The sequence below is a fragment of the Aegilops tauschii genome, chromosome 5 (assembly GCF_002575655.3).
Source record: "Aegilops tauschii subsp. strangulata cultivar AL8/78 chromosome 5, Aet v6.0, whole genome shotgun sequence".
NCBI lineage: Eukaryota > Viridiplantae > Streptophyta > Magnoliopsida > Poales > Poaceae > Aegilops > Aegilops tauschii.
In genome coordinates this window covers 579,151,980-579,175,869 of record NC_053039.3, presented here as the reverse complement: position 1 = coordinate 579,175,869, position 23,890 = coordinate 579,151,980, and the positions used below count along the sequence as shown (strand labels likewise).

General features: G+C 46.3%; 1 protein-coding gene across 1 annotated transcript; it reads right to left on the bottom strand.

The window, feature by feature from the left end:
• Positions 1-1,894: 1,894 nt before the first annotated feature.
• Positions 1,895-3,571, bottom strand: LOC109761729 (uncharacterized). The gene has a single exon (XM_020320557.1). It carries the CDS (start codon positions 3,569-3,571, stop codon positions 1,895-1,897), a length of 1,677 nt encoding a protein of 558 aa, XP_020176146.1.
• Between the last annotated feature and the right edge of the window lie 20,319 nt (positions 3,572-23,890).

Here is a 23,890-nt window from a genome sequence, read left to right as displayed (position 1 = left end):
GAGGATAAGGGCCGCCGAGGCCCGTATCGCGGCGGAAATGGCGGCGGCTGCAGAGGAAGAAGCCATCCGCGCCCGCATTGTGAAGAAACGACAGCAGAGGAACAGGCGCGCCCTCGCCCCAGAGCAGAATCGGGCGGTCCGTGCCATGGCCGAACTGCCACTCAAGGAGGAGAAGGCGGGCAGTGACGACGAGGACAACTCCGGCGACGAGCAGATCCGGCTCGATCCGTACTGCGTCTTCGACCGGTACTTCCGCGAGAAGGACAGCAAGGGCACCGGGAAGGGCAAGGGCAGCCGTGGATGAACTGTACCATAGCTAAACTTGCCAAATTTTGGTAGTCTGATGGCATGTTTAGTCAGTAGTGATCAAGTAGCCAGACGATGTGTGTGCATCGGCGTAATTGCATGAGTTTGTATGGATTTGAGATACGATAATTGAGGTGTCCGGATATGGATTACATTATTTGAGGGGCCCGGTCAGTGACCGCGGCAGGCGTTTGAGGGGCCGGATTTGCCAGGTGCAGCTGTAGGTGCTCTTAGAAACACTTGATTCAGTTTTTTTCTAGCCGAACTAAGTTTGAGATTGTCTATTCTTTAGCATGCTGTTTTCCCTTAGTGTTGTATATACCTAATACTAAAAAATGTGTTTTTGTAAACTTTTCACTAATAATCATTGGATGGACACTTGAATTATGTGGTCTTACTCCGTTATTTCTTCGACGTGGATATGATTACAAGCGATGCAGTAATATTTTATTCATGGAACAGTGGTGTTGTCTTCACTCTACTAGTATTACCTTTTTCTGTTGGTCATCTTGAAGGAAATATGCCCTAGTGGCAATAATAAAGTTATTATTTATTTCCTTATTTCATGATAAATGTTTATTATTCATGCTAGAATTGTATTAACCGGAAACTTAGTACATGTGTGAATACATAGACAAAACATAAGTGTCCCTAGTATGCCTCTACTTGACTAGCTCGTTTATCAAAGATGGTTATGTTTCCTAACCATGGACATGTGTTGTCATTTAATGAACGCGATCACATCATTAGGAGAATGATGTGATGGACAAGACCCATTCGTTAGCTTAGCATTATGATCGTTGCAGTTTCATTGCTATTGCTTTCTTCATGACTTATACATGTTCCTATGACTATGAGATTATGCAACTCCCGAATACCGGAGGAACACTTGTGTGCTACCAAACGTTAGAACGTAACTGGGTGATTATAAAGGTGCTCTACAGGTGTCTCTGATGGTGTTTGTTGAGTTGGCATACATCGAAATTAGGATTTGTCACTCCGATTGTCGGAGAGGTATCTCTGGGCCCTCTCGGTAATGCACATCACTATAAGCCTTGCAAGCATTGTAACTAATGAGTTAGTTACGGGATGATGCATTACGGAACGAGTAAAGAGACTTGCCGGTAACGAGATTGAACTAGCTATTGAGATACCGGCGATCGAATCTCGGCCAAGTAACATACCGATGACAAAGGGAACAACGTATGTTGTTATATGGTTTGATCGATAAAGATCTTCGTACAATATGTGGGAGCCAATATGAACATCCAGGTCCTGCTATTGGTTATTGACCGGAGACGTGTCTCGGTCATGTCTACATAGTTCTCGAACCCGTAGGGTCCGCACGCTTAACGTTCGGTAACGATCAGTATTATATGAGTTATGTATGCTGGTGACCGTATGTTGTTCAGAGTCCCGGATGAGATCACGGACATGACGAGGAGCTCCAGAATGGTCTGGAGGTAAAGATTCATATATTGTATGATATGGTTAGGCCAACGGGCAGGCCCACGGGGTTATAAGTCGGTGCAAAAGGAGCCGGTAAAACAAAACATCCCAGTAGTATTTCTTTCCGCTAAACCAGTATCTAAAACCTTGGTGTGATCCAAATTGGAGCCGGTAAATGTAGCCATGGATGCAAGTTTGGCCACGCATCACTAAGTTTCCGCATACTCCTATTCTTGATATCCCAGATACCAAGATCTTTCCGTAACATTGGGCTGTCGTCAGAACAGTCGTCCGTTAGGTAGATGCAGTTTGGCTCGAAAGCCGGAAAGCCCTTTGTCGGAAGGCACACGACGGAGTTGAACCCCACGAAGAGAGCATGGTCGCCAATGTCCCTTAGCTCCACTAGCTTCTGTCTGTCGACGTCAACCTTGAAGACTAGGATCTCGTCTGTGGTGACCTCGTCAACAAGCCGATGTGGCAGGTCAACGCCTTCACGAAGCAGTTGCGACCCATCAATTTCTTGGTCATTCACATTGGCTTCCCATAGTTCACCTTCTTCGTCGCCATCTTCTGTCTCTAGCTCATCTCGTTGCTTATTGTCGTTGTCATCTTTCTGGGCAAGGTCGACACAACCTTGAAGCATTTCGTTCACGATATCTTGGTAAGTATCACGATACTTGAGTGGAGTATGTGTGCGACTCCAGTTCCTCCAGACCTGCAGGAGTTCACCCGATGGACCGAGGACAGGGTACATGGTACGATATCCAGACGAACGTAACACGCTGCGCATGATCAGGGACACTGACGGTGAAGGCTCACAAAGATTTAAAGTACCGATAGAGCCATGAAGATACAAAATGTAGAACAAGCCATCCTTGTCATTGTAAAGAACGTTGGCAACGAAGCTCTCATCCTGGGAGACTAGTGTCCACCTGTCGTCTCCCGGCCTGGCGAAAGAGAGTCTCCACTCCGGCGTATGCACGATCAGGACGGTGCATTCCGTCACATCGGTGGTCGAAGAGATGGCAACCCGAAGATACTCCGTGTGTCGCGCCCAGCTAATGCTGGGTTTCATGGTCCCGTTCTCGGGGTCAGCAGGCCAGACATGCTTGCCACCGTCGTCGTAGAATTCGTCGTTGTGGTAGATAGTTTTGACCGGAGGGAGCGTGGCCTGGGCGCCGGTGACGGGGTTGAGGAGGTAAGGGTCGCCGACCTCGTCGGTGGTGAACAGCCAGCCGCCATGGCACGCGAAGGTGAAGCCCCGCTTCTCGTGCGGGGGGCCTGGGAAGGGGACCCGGAAGGTGGCGCCGGTGGCGGGGCTGTAGAGGGCGGCGTCGTTGGGCCCGTACTCCTCGCAGGCGTAGAATAGGCACGGCGCTCGCTCCAGCGCGGGGAGGCAGAAGGCGTTGTGCGCCGCGCGCCAGGACCTGCAGACGGCACCGGCTCGCCGGAGGCTGGGGACGTCCAGCGACGACATGATGGTGAACAGGAGGTCGTCCGGCAGGCCGGACCAGTAGTCGTCGTCGGCAGACCTCCGTTGCTGCACGTAGTTCTCGGTGGCCCGGCTTGCTGCGTGGACGACGGGCGCGTCGGACGACGGCGGCAAGGTTGCTCGCATGGATGGCTGGTTGCGTCGAGCAAGAGCGAACGCCATGCATGTAGATACGACAGCGAGCGCCACGTTGGCGAGCAAGACGTTGTTCGGCATGTCGATGACGGCATCTGGAGCGATGAATCTCCTCTGTTGCGCGTAGCTCTTGGTCATGCAGCTGGCGGCGTCGACGACTGTGGCGTAGGACGACAGGGCTGCTCCCATGGCGTATGCTGGTTCTTGCGTCTCGCACTAGCTGTTGCGTGTTAATCGTCCACCTGCTGTGGCCGTGCTTGTATATAACGCAGCGAGCGCCACTCCGAGTCGGACCGGGCAAGTTCGCACCTCGCCGACTTCGGGTCCATCGAGTTCATAACTCGATCGAACCGGGGCTTCTGTACGACGCAGCTCTCCGATGAGGAAGGAGACGACAAAACGTGCACGCCCCACGTACCTCGGCCCGGCCCATTTCTCAAATAGGTTTTCACTCGGCCTTTTGTTTTGAACATAAATAACTTTATTCCTTATATGATAGCCATGTCATTTAGAATATGTGGAAGAATAAAGTCAGGGACATTGAAGCTCCAAAATTCAGATAAACTAAAACTAAAGTAGTGTTGTGCTAAACAATCAGCAAGATCCGCAATGAACAAAGCTGACATTTGAAAAGTCTGTCGCCAGTGGACTAGCCTCGGTGATGATTGGCACATCGGGACCCATGTAGGCATCAAGGTCTGAAACTAGCTCCAACGCATTTAAACTATTTGATTCAATGATTATATTGGAGCGCCCAATATTTGTAGCCGGGATAAGTCGATACCGAATAGCCTTTATCTCTGCCAAAACCGTTGATGCTACATCAACCAAAAGGCCAGGTTGCCGCTGTGATAAAATTACCCCAATAATCTCTCGCCACAGCTCCACAGGCTCCTGCCAAGGTGTCCGCATGAAATGACGCATCTATATTAATTTTCACACAGCCTGTCCCAGGTTTCTTTTTCTATGCTCTGATTTCTGAGGCCTTATTTAGCTTGGGTACCCCTTTAAATTGAATTTCTATTTTAAAAAATAGGCTTTATCAAAAATTTCATGACTGTGAGGTTCAACCACGTTTCCTTCCTTTTCCTTCTGATACTAAAAACAGATTGAAAATGATAAAATTTTGTCATATCACAAAGAAATCTATCCCTCCCATTGCAACAACTAGAATTGACTATGCTTCAACTATATCAATTGTACTTGAACTGTTAAATAATCATAGTCGTGTTGAGAAACGCAGCATGCAATTTCAAAAAAAGTCCTACGCTCACGCAAGATCTATCTAGGAGATGCATAGCAACGAGAGGGGGAGAGTGTGTCCACGTACCCTCGTAGACCGAAAGCGGAACCGTTTGACAACGCGGTTGATGTAGTCGAACTTCTTCTCGTTCCTACCGATCAAGCACCGAACGTACGGTACCTCCGAGTTCTGCACACGTTCAGCACGATGACGTCCCTCGAACTCTTGATCTAGAAAAGTGTCGAGGGAGAGTTTCGTCAGCATGACGGCGTCGTGACGGTGATGGTGAATTGATCCGCGCAGGGCTTCGCCTAAGCATGGTGACGGTGATGGAGACGGCATGGTTCGCAATTATCAAGTGATTTATAATCAAGTGATTCCAAAAGTCCATCAGCATGGAGTTTCTTCACGCGCTTTACACCAATATGACCTAAACGGTAGTGCCACAAATATGTTGCACTATCATTATCAACTTTGCATTTTTCGTATCAATATTATGAATATGTGTATCACCACGATCGAGATCCAACAAAAATAGACCACTCTTCAAGGGTGCATGACCATAAAAGATATTACTCATATAAATAGAACAACCATTATTCTCTGATTTAAATGAATAACCGTCTCGCATCAAACAAATCCAGATATAATGTTCATGCTCAACGCTGGCACCAAATAACAATTATTCAGGTCTAAAACTAATCCCGAAGGTAGATGTAGCACTAGTAGGAAAAGGGGCTTTTACCCCGGTTCATAAGGGCCTTTAGTCCCGGTTCTGGAACCGGGACTAAAGGGTCGTTATTAATGCCCTAGCCCTTTAGTCCCGGTTCTTACACGAACCGGGACTAAAGGCCGTCCACGTGGCCGGTATGGGGAGCCCAGGCAGGAGGGCCTTTGGTCCCGGTTGGTGCCACCAACCGGGACCAATAGGCATCCACGCGTCAGCACCTGGCAGGAGCTGAGGTTTTTGTTTTTTTGAAAGGGGGTGGTTTAGGGGTTTTGGGGGGTTAATTTAGGTGTTTCATATATTGTGTTAGCTAGCTAATTAATAGAGAGAAGTGTCCTCTCTTATCTCCGTGCTTTGTCGACGCTACGTACTATATACGTATGGAGAGGAGTAGACACGCTAGCTAGTAATCAAATGAAGGAAACAGAAGATCGTCATGAACATATATATATGCATATAGAGAGAAGTGATATCGACCACCTCTCCTTCTCCGAGATATTGGTCGAACAACAAGTTCTCGTATATCTATCCGACACTACCGGCTACATATATACAATAATTATCTCTTACAATACAATCTCCTAATTATATTGTAGGAACACAGGGTCCACATAGTATTCTCCGTTTTCAGCGATCACGTGGTCAAGGAAGAATGCCGCCAATTCCTCTTGAATTCCTCGCATACGATCTGGTGCTAGGAGTTGATCCCGCTTCCGAAAAATCTAATTTGAAGAAGGGGGTCAATACATACATACATATATATATATATATATATATATATATATATATATATATATATATATATATATATATATATATATATATATATGAATAAATGAAACTCAACACAAATGATGGTAATAAAATAAAATTGTGAATATTATTGCTTACGCACTTCATATTGTTCTTCAGTGTAGCCCCGCTCACAGGTATGGTAGCGGATGGACTCGCAAATGTAGTATCCACAGTAATTATTCCCGGGTTGCTGCCACAACCGCTTTACAAGAAATAGAGGTCAATCAAACTGATAAGCAAGCATGCTAAATGGTATTGATCAAACTAGCGCTTGAATCACTAGGAGATGCGCGGAACATGCTACTATAGCTGGTTCGGCAGTCCCGGGGCTTTTGAGGTGAATTTTCTCCAAACCCTGCCAGACAAAGAAAACAATTACTTGATATCAGGAAATGAACAAAGTTGCTGATATGGTGGATAATGATCGATTTAACTTACTTCTGGAGCATTTGAGTCATGTTCGCATAGTCCTGGGGATCTTTTCGTCTCGAGTCTAAGACGGTTACTACTCCCGGCTCAAGCTTAATCTCTAGGAGAATATAGTGGAAGCTGCGCATGCATGCATAAGTCATCAATTACATTACCATAACCTGGACTAATAAGGGAAACCGAATATGCAGAAGACAGTAACACTCACTTGAAGTTGTAAGGAAAGAGTATTATATCTTTGTTTTGATTTATTACCAACGATTGTAGCAAGTTGCCCTCGGTATCTTTGGCATGAAATTTAACATGATAATCATCTATGAGATTTGTGTTAATGAACCCAATATCACCGATTTGTCTTTTCTTCAATTCGGCGATCTTCAATCTGCATAATATAGTGAGGATAAGTATAAATACATGCAATGAAAGAGCTGACCTATATAGAGAGACTTAATGACAGAAGTAGTACTACTTATAGACAGTAGCAAGTGATCGTTGTTTTATCGAGGGACTTTAGATTGTAAAACTGGAAGAAATCCTCAAATGGAACATTCAACAGTTCAATTCCAACGAGGTCATGCTCCGGTTTAACTCTCAGCGTTAATGTACTCATCCCATCAGACTCTCTGCAGGTTTTCATGTACCAATCATGTAGTCTTCGCATCATCGTGCTTAGAGATTTGACATCTTTGACGAGAGGCTTCCCGTAATGGTATTTGTGTTCGTCCACCTCCATGATTTCATAATGTACATCGTCGGGCAGGTAATCTCCAAGATCGGTATAACCGGGCACCATACCCGGATCATTAGCGACGATGTCTTTTGACACCTTGAGCGGCGGGCACGATTGGTTCTCTTGTTCGCCGAGCTGGGCAATTTTTTTCCCAGCTCGTCGTTCTTTCATCCTTTTATCACTGACAGTACTTCCCGACTGCTCCGCTTCGGCATATGCCTTTGCAAGAACGCGCTCATAGTTGCCTTTTGGCGGAGACTTTGGTGGTTTTGTCAGGGCAGCCAGAGTGCGCTTTTCTTTCACCGGATCTACCTTCTCCTCCGGAGGTGGATGTTTCTTTGCTTTGACCCCTTCAAAGAAGTTCTTCACTTCGGCTCGCACGATCTTCGCGTTCTCCTCCTCGGTCCTCTCATATGGTAACTTCTCTGGAGTCTTCAGAGAAGGACCGAATCTGTATTGCCTCCCGCCTCTGGCAGCTGTACTGCTAGACGCCGGCAGAGCAGACGGAACGGCTGCGGCTGTCTTCTTTCCTTGCTTACGAGGCGGAGGAGAAGGACTACGACGCGCGGGAGCAGCGGCAGCGGCGGCGGGTCTCTTCCGCCCTTGCTGACGAGGCGGAGAAGCAGGAGGCTGGCTGCTCTGGCGCGCCGGCGCTGGCGGAGAAGGAGGCGGAGTGCCGCCACGCGCCGGAGAAGGAGGCTGAGTGCCCTGATCACTCGCCGGAGGAGGAGGCGGAGGAGGAGGCGGAGTGCCGCCACGCGCCTGAGAAGGAGGCTGAGTGCCTTGATCACTCGCCGGAGGAGGAGGCGGAGGAGGAGGCGGAGTGCCCTTACTCGCCGGAGCCGTCCAGTTCGGAAGCTTGATGAGCTCCTTCCGCCATAGGCATGGAGTCTTTAGAGCTAAACCCAGCCGAGTCTCCCCTTCACCGGTCGGGTGGTCAAGCTGGAGGTCCTCAAATCCCTCCGTTATTTCATCCACCATCACCCTAGCATATCCTTCTAGAATCTGCCGGCAGTGGTAGGTTGCGCCGGGTTCAGTAGGTAAAACAGAGCCAACAGCCGCCTTGACTTTCAAGTTCTGCCATTCCGCCATAAGGTGGCAATGTTGAGACTCCGTGATAGCATCCACGGGGTAGCTAGGAGTAGCCGCATGCTCCAGCTGAGGCAGCTCGGTGGAAGCCACGCTGCTTCTACGCTGAGATGGCGGTGTAGCTTCGGGGGCAGTTTCGGCATCTCTATTGCCGTCTCGTTCCTCTAGCACTTGAACCCTTTCGTGCAGACGCTGAATTTGGATCTGCTCCACTTTTTTCCTCCTCTCCTGGGTTTTGTAACTGCCCGCGTCCGGAAAACCAGCCTTCCACGGAACGGAGCCTGGCGTGCCTCGTGTCCGTCCAGGGTGCTCAGGATTCCCGAGGGCCATTGTGAGCTCGTCGTTCTCTCTGTCTGGAACGAACGTCCCTTGCTGCGTTGCATCGATATAGTGCTGAATCTTCTTGACGGGTATTGCAAGTTGCTCGTCCGTCCAACGACACCTCCCTGATACAGGGTCCAAGGTTCCGCCAGCCCCGAAGAACCAAGTCCGGCAACGGTCTGGCCAGTTCATTTTCTGTGGTTCGATCCCTTTATCAAGCAGATCCCTCTCAGACTTGGCCCACTTAGGACGGGCTTTGAGGTAGCCACCTGACCCCGTGCGATGGTGAAGCTTCTTCTTCGTAGCATTCATCTTGTTTGTCGCTGACATCTTCTTACTCTTTTCCGATGTCTTGTGGGCCACAAATGCGGGCCAGTGATCTCTGATCTTCTCATACCGGCCAATGAATTCAGGTGTCTCTTCTTTGTCGACAAACGTTTTCAGCTCATTCTTCCACCTCCTGAATAGGTCTGCCATCTTCTTAAGAGCATGAGACTTGATTAATTGCTCTATAACCGGCTTCTCCGGATCCTCCTCTCGCGGTAGGGTGAAATTTTCCTTCAGCTCAGTCCAAAGATCATCTTTCTGCATATCATTGACATAAGACACCTCAGGGTCTTCCTTCTTAGGCTTATACCATTGGTGGATGCTGATCGGGATCTTGTCCCTAACTAGAACCCCGCACTGAGCAGCAAAAGCATCCTTTGTCTGGAGGGGTTCAATCGGTTGGCCGTCGCGCGCGATTGCTGTGATCTCAAACCTTTCATCCGAGCGCAACTTTCTCTTCGGGCCTCGTCTCTTTACCGCAGTTGTGCTCGATCCGGAGGGCTAGAAAAAAGAAGAAAGACGAGTGTTAATTAATATGTGTACATACCAAAACAATGAATGCATCAATTAGCTAGTCAGCACAGGCTTAACTAATATATTTACCTGGCCGGACTCTGTTCGGTCACCGGAGCCGTCACCACGGGCTCCTTCTTGCACCAGCATTGGGTCACCGGAGCCATCATAATCATGTCTTTCCTCCTCCACTCTTCGATCACCGCAGCCTGCTTCTTCACCCTGTTCTTCCAGACCATCAGTTTTGTTAAGATACGACAAGATATCACCTCCAGCTAAGATTATGTCCCCCAACACATCTTCTGCTTGCTCATCTCGTCCGTGCTCCATTGTTTCTGCAAATATTACAACATGGCAATTATTACACAAACATGACAGCAGGTGGATATATTAGTGCAAACGTAGACCTAGCTTATTCCGGGTTTGGGGTGGCCTAGGCAACGCTTCAAGGGTAGGGGCGCGGCGGGAGGGGGTAGGAGACCGACATTGTTTTTTCTATGGTTTGGGTGTCCTCGAGAGTTTTGGTCGAGCGAGAGGGCCGGGGGGTGCTCCTGTGGTATAAGTTATCACGGTCGAGAGGGGGTATACATATCGACCGTCCATCATGTCGAAGTTATCTGGGAGGGAGTTATATATATCGACAACGACGACATACATACACGGGAAAATAATGTTATCGGGGAGGGGGTATATATCGACCCCCCCCACGTGTTGAAGTTATCGGGAGGGGGTTTTATATCGACAACGACGACATACATACACGGGAAAATAATGTTATCGAGGAGGGGGTATATCGACCCCCCTCGTGTTGAAGTTATCCCCCCTCGTGTTGAAGTTATCGGGAGGGGGTAATATCGACAACGACAACATACATACACGGGAAAATAATGTTATCGGGGAGGGGGTATATCGACCCCCCCTTCCTAGCTAGATATATAAAAGTTTTCTAAAATTGTAACTTTTGCATATATAAACTTTTCCATGTGGATCATCATTTCTCATATATATCGAATATATATCCATTGTCATATATAAAAACTTTCTATATATGAACAAAAAACTTTCTATGAACAAAAAAACATTTTTGACATATATATTCATACATTTTGAACATCTACATACATACAAATTTTTTTTGTTCACATATACATTATAGCCACATACACATATACATCACATATGAACAAAAAAATTAAACTAATAAAAATAAAAAACAGAGCCGGGGCGGCGGCTCTCACAGCGGGGGCGGCTAGGACGATGGCGACGGCGGGGGCGGGGGCGGCGAGGGCGCCGGCGCACGGGGCCGGGACGGGGCGGGGGCGGCAAGGGCGCCGGCGAGCACGCGCGGGCCGGGCAGGGGGGCTCGGGGCGCCGAGGCGGCGCGCGCGAGCAGGGGAGCACGAGGCGGGGCGGCGCGTGGGGGCAGGGCGACGGCGACGAGCACCGGGCGGCGACTCGTCGAGGCAAGGGCGTGGGGTGACGGCGATGAGGAGCGGGCGGCGACGGCGAGCACGGGCAGCCTGGCGGTGTCGGGGGCAACTGGCGAGGTATGTCGAAAATTTCCTAAGTGTGGACTTATATAGCAAAGCCTTTAATCCCGGTTCGTGGCACCAACCGGGACTAAAGGTGGGCATTAGTCCCGGTTGGTGCCACCAACCGGGACCAAAGGCCTCTTTTCAGCAGCCCAAAGGGCGGGAAGCGGCGGCCTTTGGTCCCGGTTGGTGCCACCAACCGGGACCAAAGGCCTCTTTTCAGCAGCCCAAAGGGCGGGAAGCGGCGGCCTTTGGTCCCGGTTGGTGGCACCAACCGGGACTAAAGGGGGGGCATTGGTCCCGGTTGGTGCCACCAACCGGGACCAAAGGCCTTGCGCTGCCCGCGGCCAAAAGTTTAGTCCCACCTCGCTAGTTAAGAGGGGCTCGGAGTGGTTTATAAGCTCCACTGCGGCTGCCCTCTCGAGCTCCTCTCAAATGCAGGCTTACGGGCCTAATGTCACACTGTGGTGTCTGTTGGCCTATTGGGCCTTCTGCGGGCCTGAATCCTGGCCCAGGTTGAGTTTCTAGTCGTATTCAGGCCGTGGTGGCCCAATAGGTGGCAGTTTTTTAAATTTTTTGCATTATTTATTTTCTTTTCTTTTTTTCTTTATTTTTTAATTCTTTTTGCTTTTAGGTCAGCAAAATTATAAACTGTCTGTTAGTGCCATTAGTTTTAGAAAACATATAAACTTTCTATTAGTGCCATTAGTTCTTTATGAAAATTCTTTTTGCTGCATTTAGTTTTTTTATTTTCTTTTTTGCTATATTTATTTTGTTTTATTTCTACTTACAACAAAAAACTTATTTATTTTATTTTATTTTGTTTCTAATTACTTATTTATTTTACTTTATGATAATTCTTTCTGCTATTAAAATTTCTATCAAAAAAAGTTCTTTATGAAAATTCTTTTTGCTTTTAATGATTAAAAATAAAAAAGAGGCGCAATGCGCGTTGATTTGCTTCAAGCCTTTCGGAATAGTGTAGACTGCACTGCACATAGCTCGATGCAGTCTACCTTATTCCTCAAGGCTTGAAGCTAAGCAACGTGAGCATTGCGCCTCTTCTTCATCGTCTCTGCACTCAGGGCTTATAAACCGCTCCTAGTGCCTCTCAGCTAGCGAGGTGGGACTAAAAAACTGCTTAGCTAGTAAGAAACTCTAGTACCGGTTCGTGCCACGAACAGGTACTAAAGGTGCTCGTGGGGCCACAGCCTCATTAGTACCGGTTCGTGGCACCAACAGGGACCAAAGGGTGGAATTGGTCCCGGTTCGTGCCACCAACCGGGACCAATGGCCTTGCACAGCGGCGTGGTGGTGAGTTTAGTCCCACCTCGCTAGCTAAGAGAGAGCCGCACCTGTTTATAAGATGCGGTGCGCCTGAGCTGTCGAGCTCCTCTCTAAAGCAGGCTTACGGGCCTAACCTCTCTGCACTCAGGGCTTATAAAGCATTTCAAATGAACTCTGAAAAGGTTGAAAGTTGGCATGGTATCATCATTTCATCCACATAGCATGTGCAAGAAAGTTGAGAGGGTTACGGCAAAAACTAGATGCACTTCTTGTACAAAACGGACAATGGTATCATACTCGTCTATTACAAAGTTGGCATGGTATCATCATAATAGTTGCGGGAGAAAGTCTTCACTTTTTCTTCGCTTGTGTCATTTGCTTATTGCGCCGTAACCATGGATAATCTTCATCGTTTATCAGGATGCTTGCATCAGCCTTGACTTTGAAGGGAGGAATTTCATGAAACTTTTCATAATCTTCAGACCTGTCTGTCTTGCCCTCCACTCCCACAATGTCCCTTTTTCCTGAAAGAACTATGTGCCGCTTTGACTCATCGTATGATGTATTCGCTTCCTTATCTTTTCTTTTCCTCGGTCTGGTAGACATGTCCTTCACATAGATAACCTGTGCCACATCATTGGCTAGGACGAACGGTTCGTCAGTGTACCCAAGATTGTTCAGATCCACTGTTGTCATTCCGTACTGTGGGTCTACCTGTACCCCGCCTCCTGACAGATTGACCCATTTGCACTTAAACAAAGGGACCTTAAAATCATGTCCGTAGTCAAGTTCCCATATGTCCATTATGTAACCATAATATGTGTCCTTTCCCCTCTCGGTTGCTGCATCAAAGCAGACACCGCTGTTTTGGTTGGTGCTCTTTTGATCTTGGGCGATCGTGTAAAATGTATTCCCATTTATCTCGTATCCTTTGTAAGTCAATACAGTCGAAGATGGTCCCCTGGACAACGAGTACAACTCATCACAAACAGTGGTGTCACCTCTGAGACGTGTTTCCAACCAACTGCTGAAAGTCCTGATGTGTTCACATGTAATCTAGTCGTCACACTGCTCCGGGTGTTTGGAGCGCAGACTGTTCTTGTGTTCATCGACATACGGGGTCACCAAGGTAGAGTTCTGTAGAACTGTGTAGTGTGCTTCAGACCAAGAATATCCGTCCCTGCATATTATTGAGTTCCCCCCTCCAAGCGTGCCTTTTCCAGTCAGTCTCCCCTCATACCGCGATTTAGGGAGACCTATCTTCTTAAGGCCAGGAATGAAGTCAACACAAAACCCAACGACATCCTCTGTTTGATGGCCCATGGAGATGCTTCCTTCTGGCCTAGCGCGGTTACGGACATATTTCTTTAGGACTCCCATGAACCTCTCAAAGGGGAACATATTGTGTAGAAATACGGGCCCCAGAATGACAATCTCGTCGACTAGATGAACTAGGACGTGCGTCATGATATTGAAGAAGGATGGTGGGAACACCAGCTCGAAACTGACAAGACATTGCGCCACATCACTCCTTAGCCTTGGTATGATTTCTGGATCGATCACCTTCTGAGAGATTGCATTGAGGAATGCACATAGCTTCACAATGGCTAATTGGACGTTTTCCGGTAGAAGCCCCCTCAATGCAACCGGAAGAAGTTGCGTCATAATCACGTGGCAGTCATGAGACTTTAGGTTCTGGAACTTTTTCTCTGGCATATTTATTATTCCCTTTATATCTGACGAGAAGCCAGTCGGGACCTTCATACTGAGCAGGCATTCAAAGAAGATTTCTTTCTCTTCTTTCGTAAGAGCGTAGCTGGCAGGACCTTCATACTGCTTTGGAGGCATGCCGTCTTTTTCGTGCAAACGTTGCAGGTCCTCCCGTGCCTCAGGTGTATCTTTTGTCTTCCCATACACGCCCAAGAAGCCTAGCAGGTTCACGCAAAGGTTCTTCGTCACGTGCATCACGTCGATTGAAGAGCGGACCTCTAGCTCTTTCCAGTAGGGTAGGTCCCAAAATATAGATTTCTTCTTCCACATGAGTGCGTGTCCCTCAACGTCATTCGGAACAGCTAGTCTGGCGGGACCCTTTCCAAAGATTACGTGTAAATCATTGACCATAGCAAGTACGTGATCACCGGTACGCATGGCGGGCTTCTTCCGGTGATCTGCCTCGCCTTTGAAATGCTTGCCTTTCTTTCGACATTGATGGTTGGTCGGAAGAAATCGACGATGGCCCAGGTACACATTCTTCCTGCTTTTGTCCAGGTATATACTTTTAGTGTCATCTAAACAGTGCGTGCATGCGTGGTATCCCTTGTTTGTCTGTCCTGAAAGGTTACTGAGAGCGGGCCAATCGTTGATGGTTACAAACAGCAACGCGTGCAGGTTAAATTCCTCCTGTTTGTGCTCATCCCACGTACGTACACCGTTTCCATTCCACAGCTGTAAAAGTTCTTCAACTAATGGCCTTAGGTACACATCAATGTCGTTGCCGGGTTGCTTAGGGCCTTGGATGAGAACTGGCATCATAATGAACTTCCGCTTCATGCACATCCAAGGAGGAAGGTTATACATACATAGAGTCACGGGCCAGGTGCTGTGATTGCTGCTCTGCTCCCCGAAAGGATTAATGCCATCCGGGCTTAAACCAAACCATACGTTCCTTGGGTCAGCTGCAAACTCAGCCCAGTACTTTCTCTCGATTTTTCTCCACTGCGACCCGTCAGCGGGTGCTCTCAACTTCCCGTCTTTCTTACGGTCCTCACTGTGCCATCGCATCAACTTGGCATGCTCTTCGTTTCTGAACAGACGTTTCAACCATGGTATTATAGGAGCATACCACATCACGTTCGCAGGAACCCTCTTCCTGGGGGGCTCGCCGTCAACATCACCAGGTCATCTCGTCTGATCTTATACCGCAATGCACCGCATACCGGGCATGCGTTCAGATCCTTGTACGCACCGCGGTAGAGGATGCAGTCATTAGGGCATGCATGTATCTTCTGCACCTCCAATCCTAGAGGGCATACGACCTTCTTTGCTGCGTATGTACTGTCGGGCAATTCGTTATCCTTTGGAAGCTTCTTCTTCAATATTTTCAATAGCTTCTCAAATCCTTTGTCAGGCACAGCATTCTCTGCCTTCCACTGCAGCAATTCCAGTACAGTACCGAGCTTTGTGTTGCCATCTTCGCAATTGGGGTACAACCCTTTTTTGTGATCCTCTAACATGCGATCGAACTTTAGCTTCTCCTTTTGACTTTCGCATTGCGTCCTTGCATCGACAATGACCCGGCGGAGATCATCATCATCGGGCACTGGTTCCTCTTCATCTTCAGCAGCTTCCCCCCTTGCAGTATCATTGGGCACATCGTCTGGTTCCTCTTGATCTTCAGCAGCTTCACCCGTTGCAGCATCACCGTATTCAGGGGGCACATAGTTGTCATCGTCCTCTTCTTCTTCGCCGTCTTCCATCATAACTCCCATTTCTCCGTGCCTCGTCCAAACATTATAGTGTGGCATGAAACCCTTGTAAAGCAGGTGGGCATGAAGGATTTTCCGGTCAGAGTAAGACTTCGTATTCCCACATGTAGGGCATGGACAACACATAAAACCATTCTGCTTGTTTGTCTCAGCCACTTCGAGAAAATCATGCACGCCCTTAATGTACTCGGGGGTGTGTCTGTCACCGTACATCCATTGCCGGTTCATCTGCGTGCATTATATATAATTAAGTGTGTCAAAAACCATTACAGAACATCATGAATAGATAATTAAGTGACCAAATTAATAGAAGTTCATCATCACATTAGAACCAAAGTACATACATAGTTCTCATCTAACAACATATATATAGCTCTCCAGAGCATCTAATTAATTAAACCATACATTGAAACTATGTAAAACATTTCAATGCGAAAACAAATGCGATCATAATCGCAACCAAGGTAACAATTGATCCAACGGCATAATGATACCAAGCCTCGGTATGAATGGCATATTTTCTAATCTTTCTAATCTTCAAGCGCATTGCATCCATCTTGATCTTGTGATCATCGACGACATCCGCAACATGCAACTCCAATATCATCTTCTCCTCCTCAATTTTTTTATTTTTTCCTTCAAGTAATTGTTTTCTTCTCCAACTAAATTTAACCTCTCGACAATAGGGTCGGTTAGAATTTCCGGTTCAACCACCTCCTAGATAAATAAAATCTATGTCACGCTGGTCGGTATATTTGTCATAAACAATAAATGAATCAAATAGTTATAAAAAGATAATATATACCACATCCGATTCATAGACAGGACGAGGGCCGACGGGGGCAGATACCAAAACCATCGCACTATGTAATAAGAAGGAATAAAATAGTAAGAAAATTAGACAAGTATCTATCTAAAGTAAGAATTTTTTTCTTTCAAAAAGAAGATAAGAACAAGAGGCTCACCACGGTGTTGCCGACGACGAGATCGGCGCGGGCGGTCGACGGCGGTGAAGACGGGAATGGGACGTGACGGGCTGCTAAACCTAGACAAATCTCGAGGAAAATGGAGCTTTGAGGTCGAGCTTCGAGAGGACAAAGCTTAACTAGTGTGGCTCGGGCATTTCATCGAACACCTCATGTGCATAGGAGGTGAGCTAGAGCACCACAAAGCCCTCCCCTCGCCGGCCAGAGAAAAACAGAGCACTCTGCGAGGGGTATATATAGGCACCTCATTGGTCCCGGTTCGTGGCATGAACCGGTACTAAATCCGGGCCTTCTGTCCCGGTTCATGCCAAGAATCGGGACAAATGGTTGTGGGCCAGGAGCGAGGACCATTAGTCCTGGTTCGTGGCTCGAACCGGGACAAATGGTTCCATACGAACCGGGACCAATGCCCACGAGGCCCCGGCCGGCCCCCTGGGCTCACGAACCGGGACGAATGCCCCCATGGGTCCCGGTTCGTGACTGAACCGGGGCTAATGTGAAAACTGCCCTGTGAACTATACCCTGTTTTCCACTAGTGTAGAGGTAGCGTGCCGACGGCGATCACATCGACCTTGGAACCATTCCCGACGTGCATCGTCACCTCGTCCTTAGCCCCTGTTTCGAGTTGCAAATATGAGCAACAGAACCAGTAGCAAATACCCAGGTGCTACTACGAGCATTAGTAAGGTACACATCAATAACATGTATATCAAATATACCTTTGTTCACTTTGCCATCCTTCTTATCTGCCAAATACTTGGGTCAGTTCCGCTTTCAGTGACCAGTCCCATTGCAGTAGAAGCACTCAGTTTCAGGCTTGGGTCTAGACTTGGGCTTCTTCCCGGGAGTGACAACTTGCTTGGCATTCTTCTTGAAGTCCCCCTTCTTTCCCTTGCCATTTTTCATGAAACTAGTGGTCTTGTTAACCATCAACACTTGATGCTCTTTCTTGATTTCTACCTCCGCAGCTTTGAGCATAGCGAAGAGCTCGGGAATTGTCTTATCCATCCCTTGCATATTATAGTTCATCATGAAGCCTTTGTAGCTTGGTGGCAGTGATTGAAGAACTCTATCAATAACACTATCATCCGGAAGATTAACTCCCAGCTGAGTCAAGTGGTTATGAAACCCAGACATTCTGAGTATGTGTTCATTGACAGAACTGTTCTCCTCCATCTTGCAGCTATAGAATTTGCTGGACACTTCATATTTCTCAACTCGAGCATTGCTTGAAATATTAACTTTAACTCATGGAACATCTCATATGGTCCATGACGTTCAAAACGTCTTTGAAGTCCCGATTCTAAGCCGTAGAGCATGACACACTGAACTATAGAGTAGTCATAGACCGCGTCTGCCAGACGTTCAAAGCGTCTACATTAGCGGGAGGGGGCTTCTCACCTAGCGGTGCATCGAGGACAAAATTCTTCTGTGCAGCAATGAGGATAATTCTCAAGTTACGGACCCAGTCCGTGTAGTTGCTACGATCATATTTCAACTTAGTTTTCTCTAGGAACGCATTAAAATTCAAGGAAACGGTAGCACGGGCCATTGACCTACAACATAGATATGCAAAAACTATCGGGACTAAGTTCATGATAAATTATGTTCAATTAATCATATTACTTAAGAACTCCCACTTAGATAGACATCCCCCGAGTCATCTAAATGATCATGTGATCCATATCAACTAAACCATGTCCTATCATCACGTGAGATGGAGTAGTTTTCAATGGTGAACATATCTATGTTGATCATATCTACTATATGATTCCCGTTCGAACTTTCGGCCTCCAGTGTTCCGAGGCCATGTCTGTACATGCTAGGCTCGTCAAGTTTAACCCGAGTATTCCGCATGTGCAAAACTGTCTTGCACCCGTTGTATTTTAATGTAGAGCTTATCACACCCGTGTAGGAGATATGCCCTAGAGGCAATAATAAATGATATTATTTATCTTCGAGTTCATAATTATGTTTATGTTCCATGCTATAACTGCTATGGTTCTCGAGTCTGCAATAACCACGAGGCTCGGAGGAAGACTCATATGCACGTGTGGAATAATAAACGGTAAAATGTATTCCTAGTCTGGCCTCTAAGACTAGCTCAAGTGTTGCATGATGGTTATGTTTTCCTGATCATGGGCATGTCTATGTCAGCAACCTTGAGGGCATAATGTTAAGAGAACATTTGTGTTGAATCGACCCGGCATGATGTTATGCTATAAGATTCATTCGTCACAAGTTTATTGGTACATAACACAGAGATGGTTAACGTTTGCATGATTCCTTAGACCATGAGAGTATCGAGTTTCTTCATGCTTGCTTCATGAACTTTGGGGTTTGTTAAACGTCATCCGTAAATGGGTGGCTATTACGGCGGCTTACGGGTTCATGGAAAAGTGTGTCAAGTAACTTGATAGCTCAAGATTGGGATTTGCTCCTCCGACGATGGAGAGATATCTCTGGGCCCTCTCGGTGTTACGGTATCCATCATCGTCTGGCCAGACACTTTGTGATTTGATCACGGGGATGCCGGAACACGATAACGAGAAAAGAGAACAATACCGGTAACGAGGTAACTAGCATAGTGGACAAGTTGTTGATCCACGGGAATGCCAACATGTCTCACCTCGGATATTTGTAACATATCGCGAAGCAACAGGAATAGCACACGACAACTGGAGGTTCACTCGAATATTTATTCGTGTGGGTATAGGGGTCAATATGGGTGTCCACGGCTCCGATGTTGATCATTGATCGGAAGGGGTTCCGGGTCATGTCTATACTTCACCGAACCTATAGGGTCACACACTTAAGGGTCATCTATCTGCTGAATACTAGACAGGGAGTCTGAGAGAAAATCACCGAAAAAGTTTCGGACACCGAAAAGTTTCGGACAGCGGAATCGTACCGCAGAGAGAGGTCATCGGATAAGTTTCGATGATACCGAAAAGTTGTTTCGGGATACACCATTAAGTCAAATTGGTTTCGGCACATGCCTGATAATTCTTGAAGGATGCCAGAATCATTCTGGAAGCTTTTTGGAATTTTCTGAGATAAAAACCGGAAATGTTCTGGAGCTGCCGGAGCCACTTCATATGCGTTTCGCAGATGAAAATCACTAAAACCGGAATTGTTTCGGAACGCGTTGAAAATCATTTTAGTGGGTACTGGAAATGTTCTTAGCCCACATAAATATTTTCAGTTCGATCAGACGCTGAAAAATGTCGTCGTGAATAGTGAAAATCAGCTTTATGGTTACTTTATGGAAAGCCACCTTTTGGGGCTTTGCTCCAAAAGATCTTGGGGATGACATGGATGGATAGGAGCCATTTTTTGGGCCCCTCATGAGGGTGTGGCCGGCCACATGGGGTATCCCCCCTTGGGGACCCTCTTGTTCCTTGGTTTCACTCCTAGGTCCTTGTGGAAGGACTTCATTCATGTGCATTTTGGGTTTTTTGTGAAACTACCCTACCCCCTTGGGATTTCCTATAAATAGAGGTGGAGGGGCAGCCCTCCACACTCATCCCTTGCTCTCATACACATGCCATGCATTATCTGGCTTCTTCTCTCCCTCCCACGAAAAGAGTTTCGTAGGGCCGTAAGGCTGTCTGGGTTCCGGCAGGAACTAGTTCTGGACGGCGAAGCCCTGCCGGATAGATGACACCGTATGTGTGCAACTCTGTAGAGAGATCATAGTTTCGGTCTTAGTTCGTGAGTGCCTCCCGAAGGGCTGTCCGCGTGACCGTCCGAGTTTCGAAGGTCCTCCCGAAGGGCTGTCCGCGACACCGTCCGGGGGGCTGTTCGACCGCCTCCTGGAGGGCTGTCTGAGGAGCAGATGAGGGTATACATCCTCGCGGTTGGGAGGTTGTAAATCCTAGCTGCGGGGATCTGCACCGCCGATCGTCATCGACTCTACTTCCCGCTGCGCTACGAGTCGGTAACGAAAAAGATCAAACCATGTATGCAGTCTCCATAGTGGTCCTGGGCTGGTGCGTAGGTCGGAAAATTTTTGTTTTCTGCTGCGTTCCCCTACAGTGGCATCAAGAGCCGTGCTATGCGTAGATGCAGGTTTCGATCTAGAATACATGGAGATGTATGGGTATTGCATAATATAATTAGGTAGTAGATGAGATCTATTGCTGAAAATTATTTATGCGGGTGACAGATGAAATCTGTTACCCGAGGTTCTTGTTGCTTCCCTAGAATTTGCGTTTGCTCAATCTCGAGACAGCATGGTGGAATTTGACAAAGTTCTGGCAATCCGTGATCCTGATTGATCATGGAAGTGCTATCAGTTCTTTGGGTTCTGCCGTAGTCAAAAGAAAGATGAAATTCGCAGATGAAAGGGCATTGCAGATATGATCTGCACGGGGGTCATGCGTATGACGAAGTTTAGTATGGGGCTCGAGATTTAATTATCCCGTGTTTCATACACCCCGAGATGTTAATCTAGCAACCTGAATAATCATACTTGATGATAAAACGTTGGTAGCTGCGGTTTAAGTCAAAACCTTAGAAGCCACGTAAAATAAAATTTTGCATAAACCTATTAGAGGCGTCTAACTTGGTTTTGCAGGATGTGCATGTGATGTGGTATAGCAGTGCTCATACTAATTCGATTATGTATGAGATGACTATATGATGTAATTTGATTAACATGACCTGCGTGTCATGATTCGGCATGATGGCTGGAGCCATATGATTGCATTTTAATGACCTGCGTGTCAACCTTGTTGTAATGCATTATTTTGTTAGCTATAGAGATAGCAATATTATCTGGTGCATCGACAAGGTGGTGGCAATCTTCGTGAAGGTGACCACCGACGCGAATGCCGAAGACGAAGAAATGAAATACTTCTCCGTCAGAAAGGGCTATACCATATCATGCTATTATGAATTGCCTGAGATGTTTATCCCTTATGATGCACCCTTCTTGATTGCGCCGTAGTCGCTTTTATTAGGGTGATCTCTCACTTAAAATATCAAGTAGTTAGTGTTCTCCCAAGTGTAGCACCGTCACGGCACCTATCTTTTCGGGGTGCGCCATGGATGCATGGGTACGAACGATTAGAGAAGTGTGAGGCGGGTGAGGTCAGACCTCGCAGCAAGATCACTTGGTTGTCTTGACGTTCATGGCAGGATCGTCCTGAGCTCGGAACACACGCATCGAAAGATGAGCAAGAGTCACATAGAGATGTGATCGGCAAGTTGGCCTACCGATTAAAATTCCCGTTATGAGATGATGATTCTATGGCGATGAATTGAAGTCTGGATCTTGTATCACTCAAAATTAATTGTGAGAGATATTGATTTGAGTGGGAGCGCACTGTTGAATTAACATGTTTAATTCTCAGTGCAATTAATTATGAACACTGTCTAAGTGTTTCTTGCAAAATAGTTGTAGAATAATGGTTCGCGTTTCCACCTTCCCTATTAAAATTGAATAACTGTTAAATATCTGGTTAAAACTTTACGATTGGTAACGTAATATGAGGATTGTCCTCAAAAGTGCCGAGAAGGACTTTGTCCTATCGCATGCTTTCCGTATCCTCCCGCTAAAGCTATGGATCATGTGACTCTCGTCCTTCGATCCAAAAGCTATAATTTTGTTTCAGTCAAGTGCAATATGTTTGCTTCCATGAAACCCAAACTTCGAAAGTTGGGATAGTTATATGATATTCATGGAACTGAAAATTATTTTCAGATACAAACAAAGCAATGTTTGTTTGCAAGTATTAGTAAAAGTGTTTACTATGCATTTGACTGTTGGGAAAGGGATCCAGAAGAACGCCTGTCATATAATGAAAGGTGAATAAAACAACAACTTAAAGAGAAAGGAAGTGTCCAAAGGGTGTTAGTATGACTTACACGCCTAGGAAGTCCGGGGCTAACGCCACTCTTAAGTTGGGTGCTTCTTTTGCGAGTAGGAGAAATACTAAAAGTTAAACTGTTAGAAGTAAAAAGGCAGAAAGAAAGATGACTGGAATATCCAGCTCATGTATGAATGTCATACAAGTTTTTGTTGTATAGTAGGCTGGTCAAAGATATAGTTCTTGGGAATTATGGTTAAACATGTTAATCACTAATTCTTGGGTATTGTGAGTTAATCACAAAGATACCCGCTCGATTGCATTCAATTGCGAATCACTGTAAGAGCTACTGTGGCCTAAAAGGACTAGCCAGAAATGAGGTTAAGGTATACACAGGGAACATAGTAAATGTTACTATACCTTCCATCGGTGTATTGCCGTCTGTATTTATTTTCATAATTCATTTAGAGTTTTACAAACTCTAGCCCATTGCATAAGGTATCTTGCAAGAAGGTTGTTCATAAGAGAACCTTTTTATGTTCGATGTTATGAATAACACAAGGGCCATACTTTCATTATGAATGAGATGTATGTTATGAATATTGATAATAATACAATACCTCTGGGTTTACTTTCATAATTCATTTTAGAGTTTCATACACTCTAGCCCATTGCACAATGTATGTTGCAAAAGAGTTGTTCATAAAAACAACAATTGTTGTTAAGTATTATGAATAAAATGAAGGGCCATGCTTCCATCCAAGATGGGACGTATGTTATGAATATTGAGGGTAATATGATACATCCATAACACTGACGCTAAATGTCGCAAGACTAAAAGAATACCACACAAGTGTGGCACTACATTTGGCACATTGGAGAAACCCGCATGGAAAATTCCATTATGATGGATTTTGAAGTCTTTTTGATTTTGAATCATCTGACACTTGCAACTTTCCTCCGAAAAGTGATGTGACTAAAATACCGTTCACAGGCAATAAGGAACGAACAACAAACTTATTAGTGATCATACATTTGATGTGTGTAGTCCGATAAGTGTTGTTAGTGGTGGATTTATTTATCTTCAGAAATGACTCAAGTAGATATATGGATATTTACTTGATGAGACGTAAGTCTGGATCTTTTGAAATCATTCGAAAGGTTTTCAAAAATGAAGTAGAAGTTATTGTAACAAGAAAATTATGTTTCTGCAAATTGATTGCACAAAGGA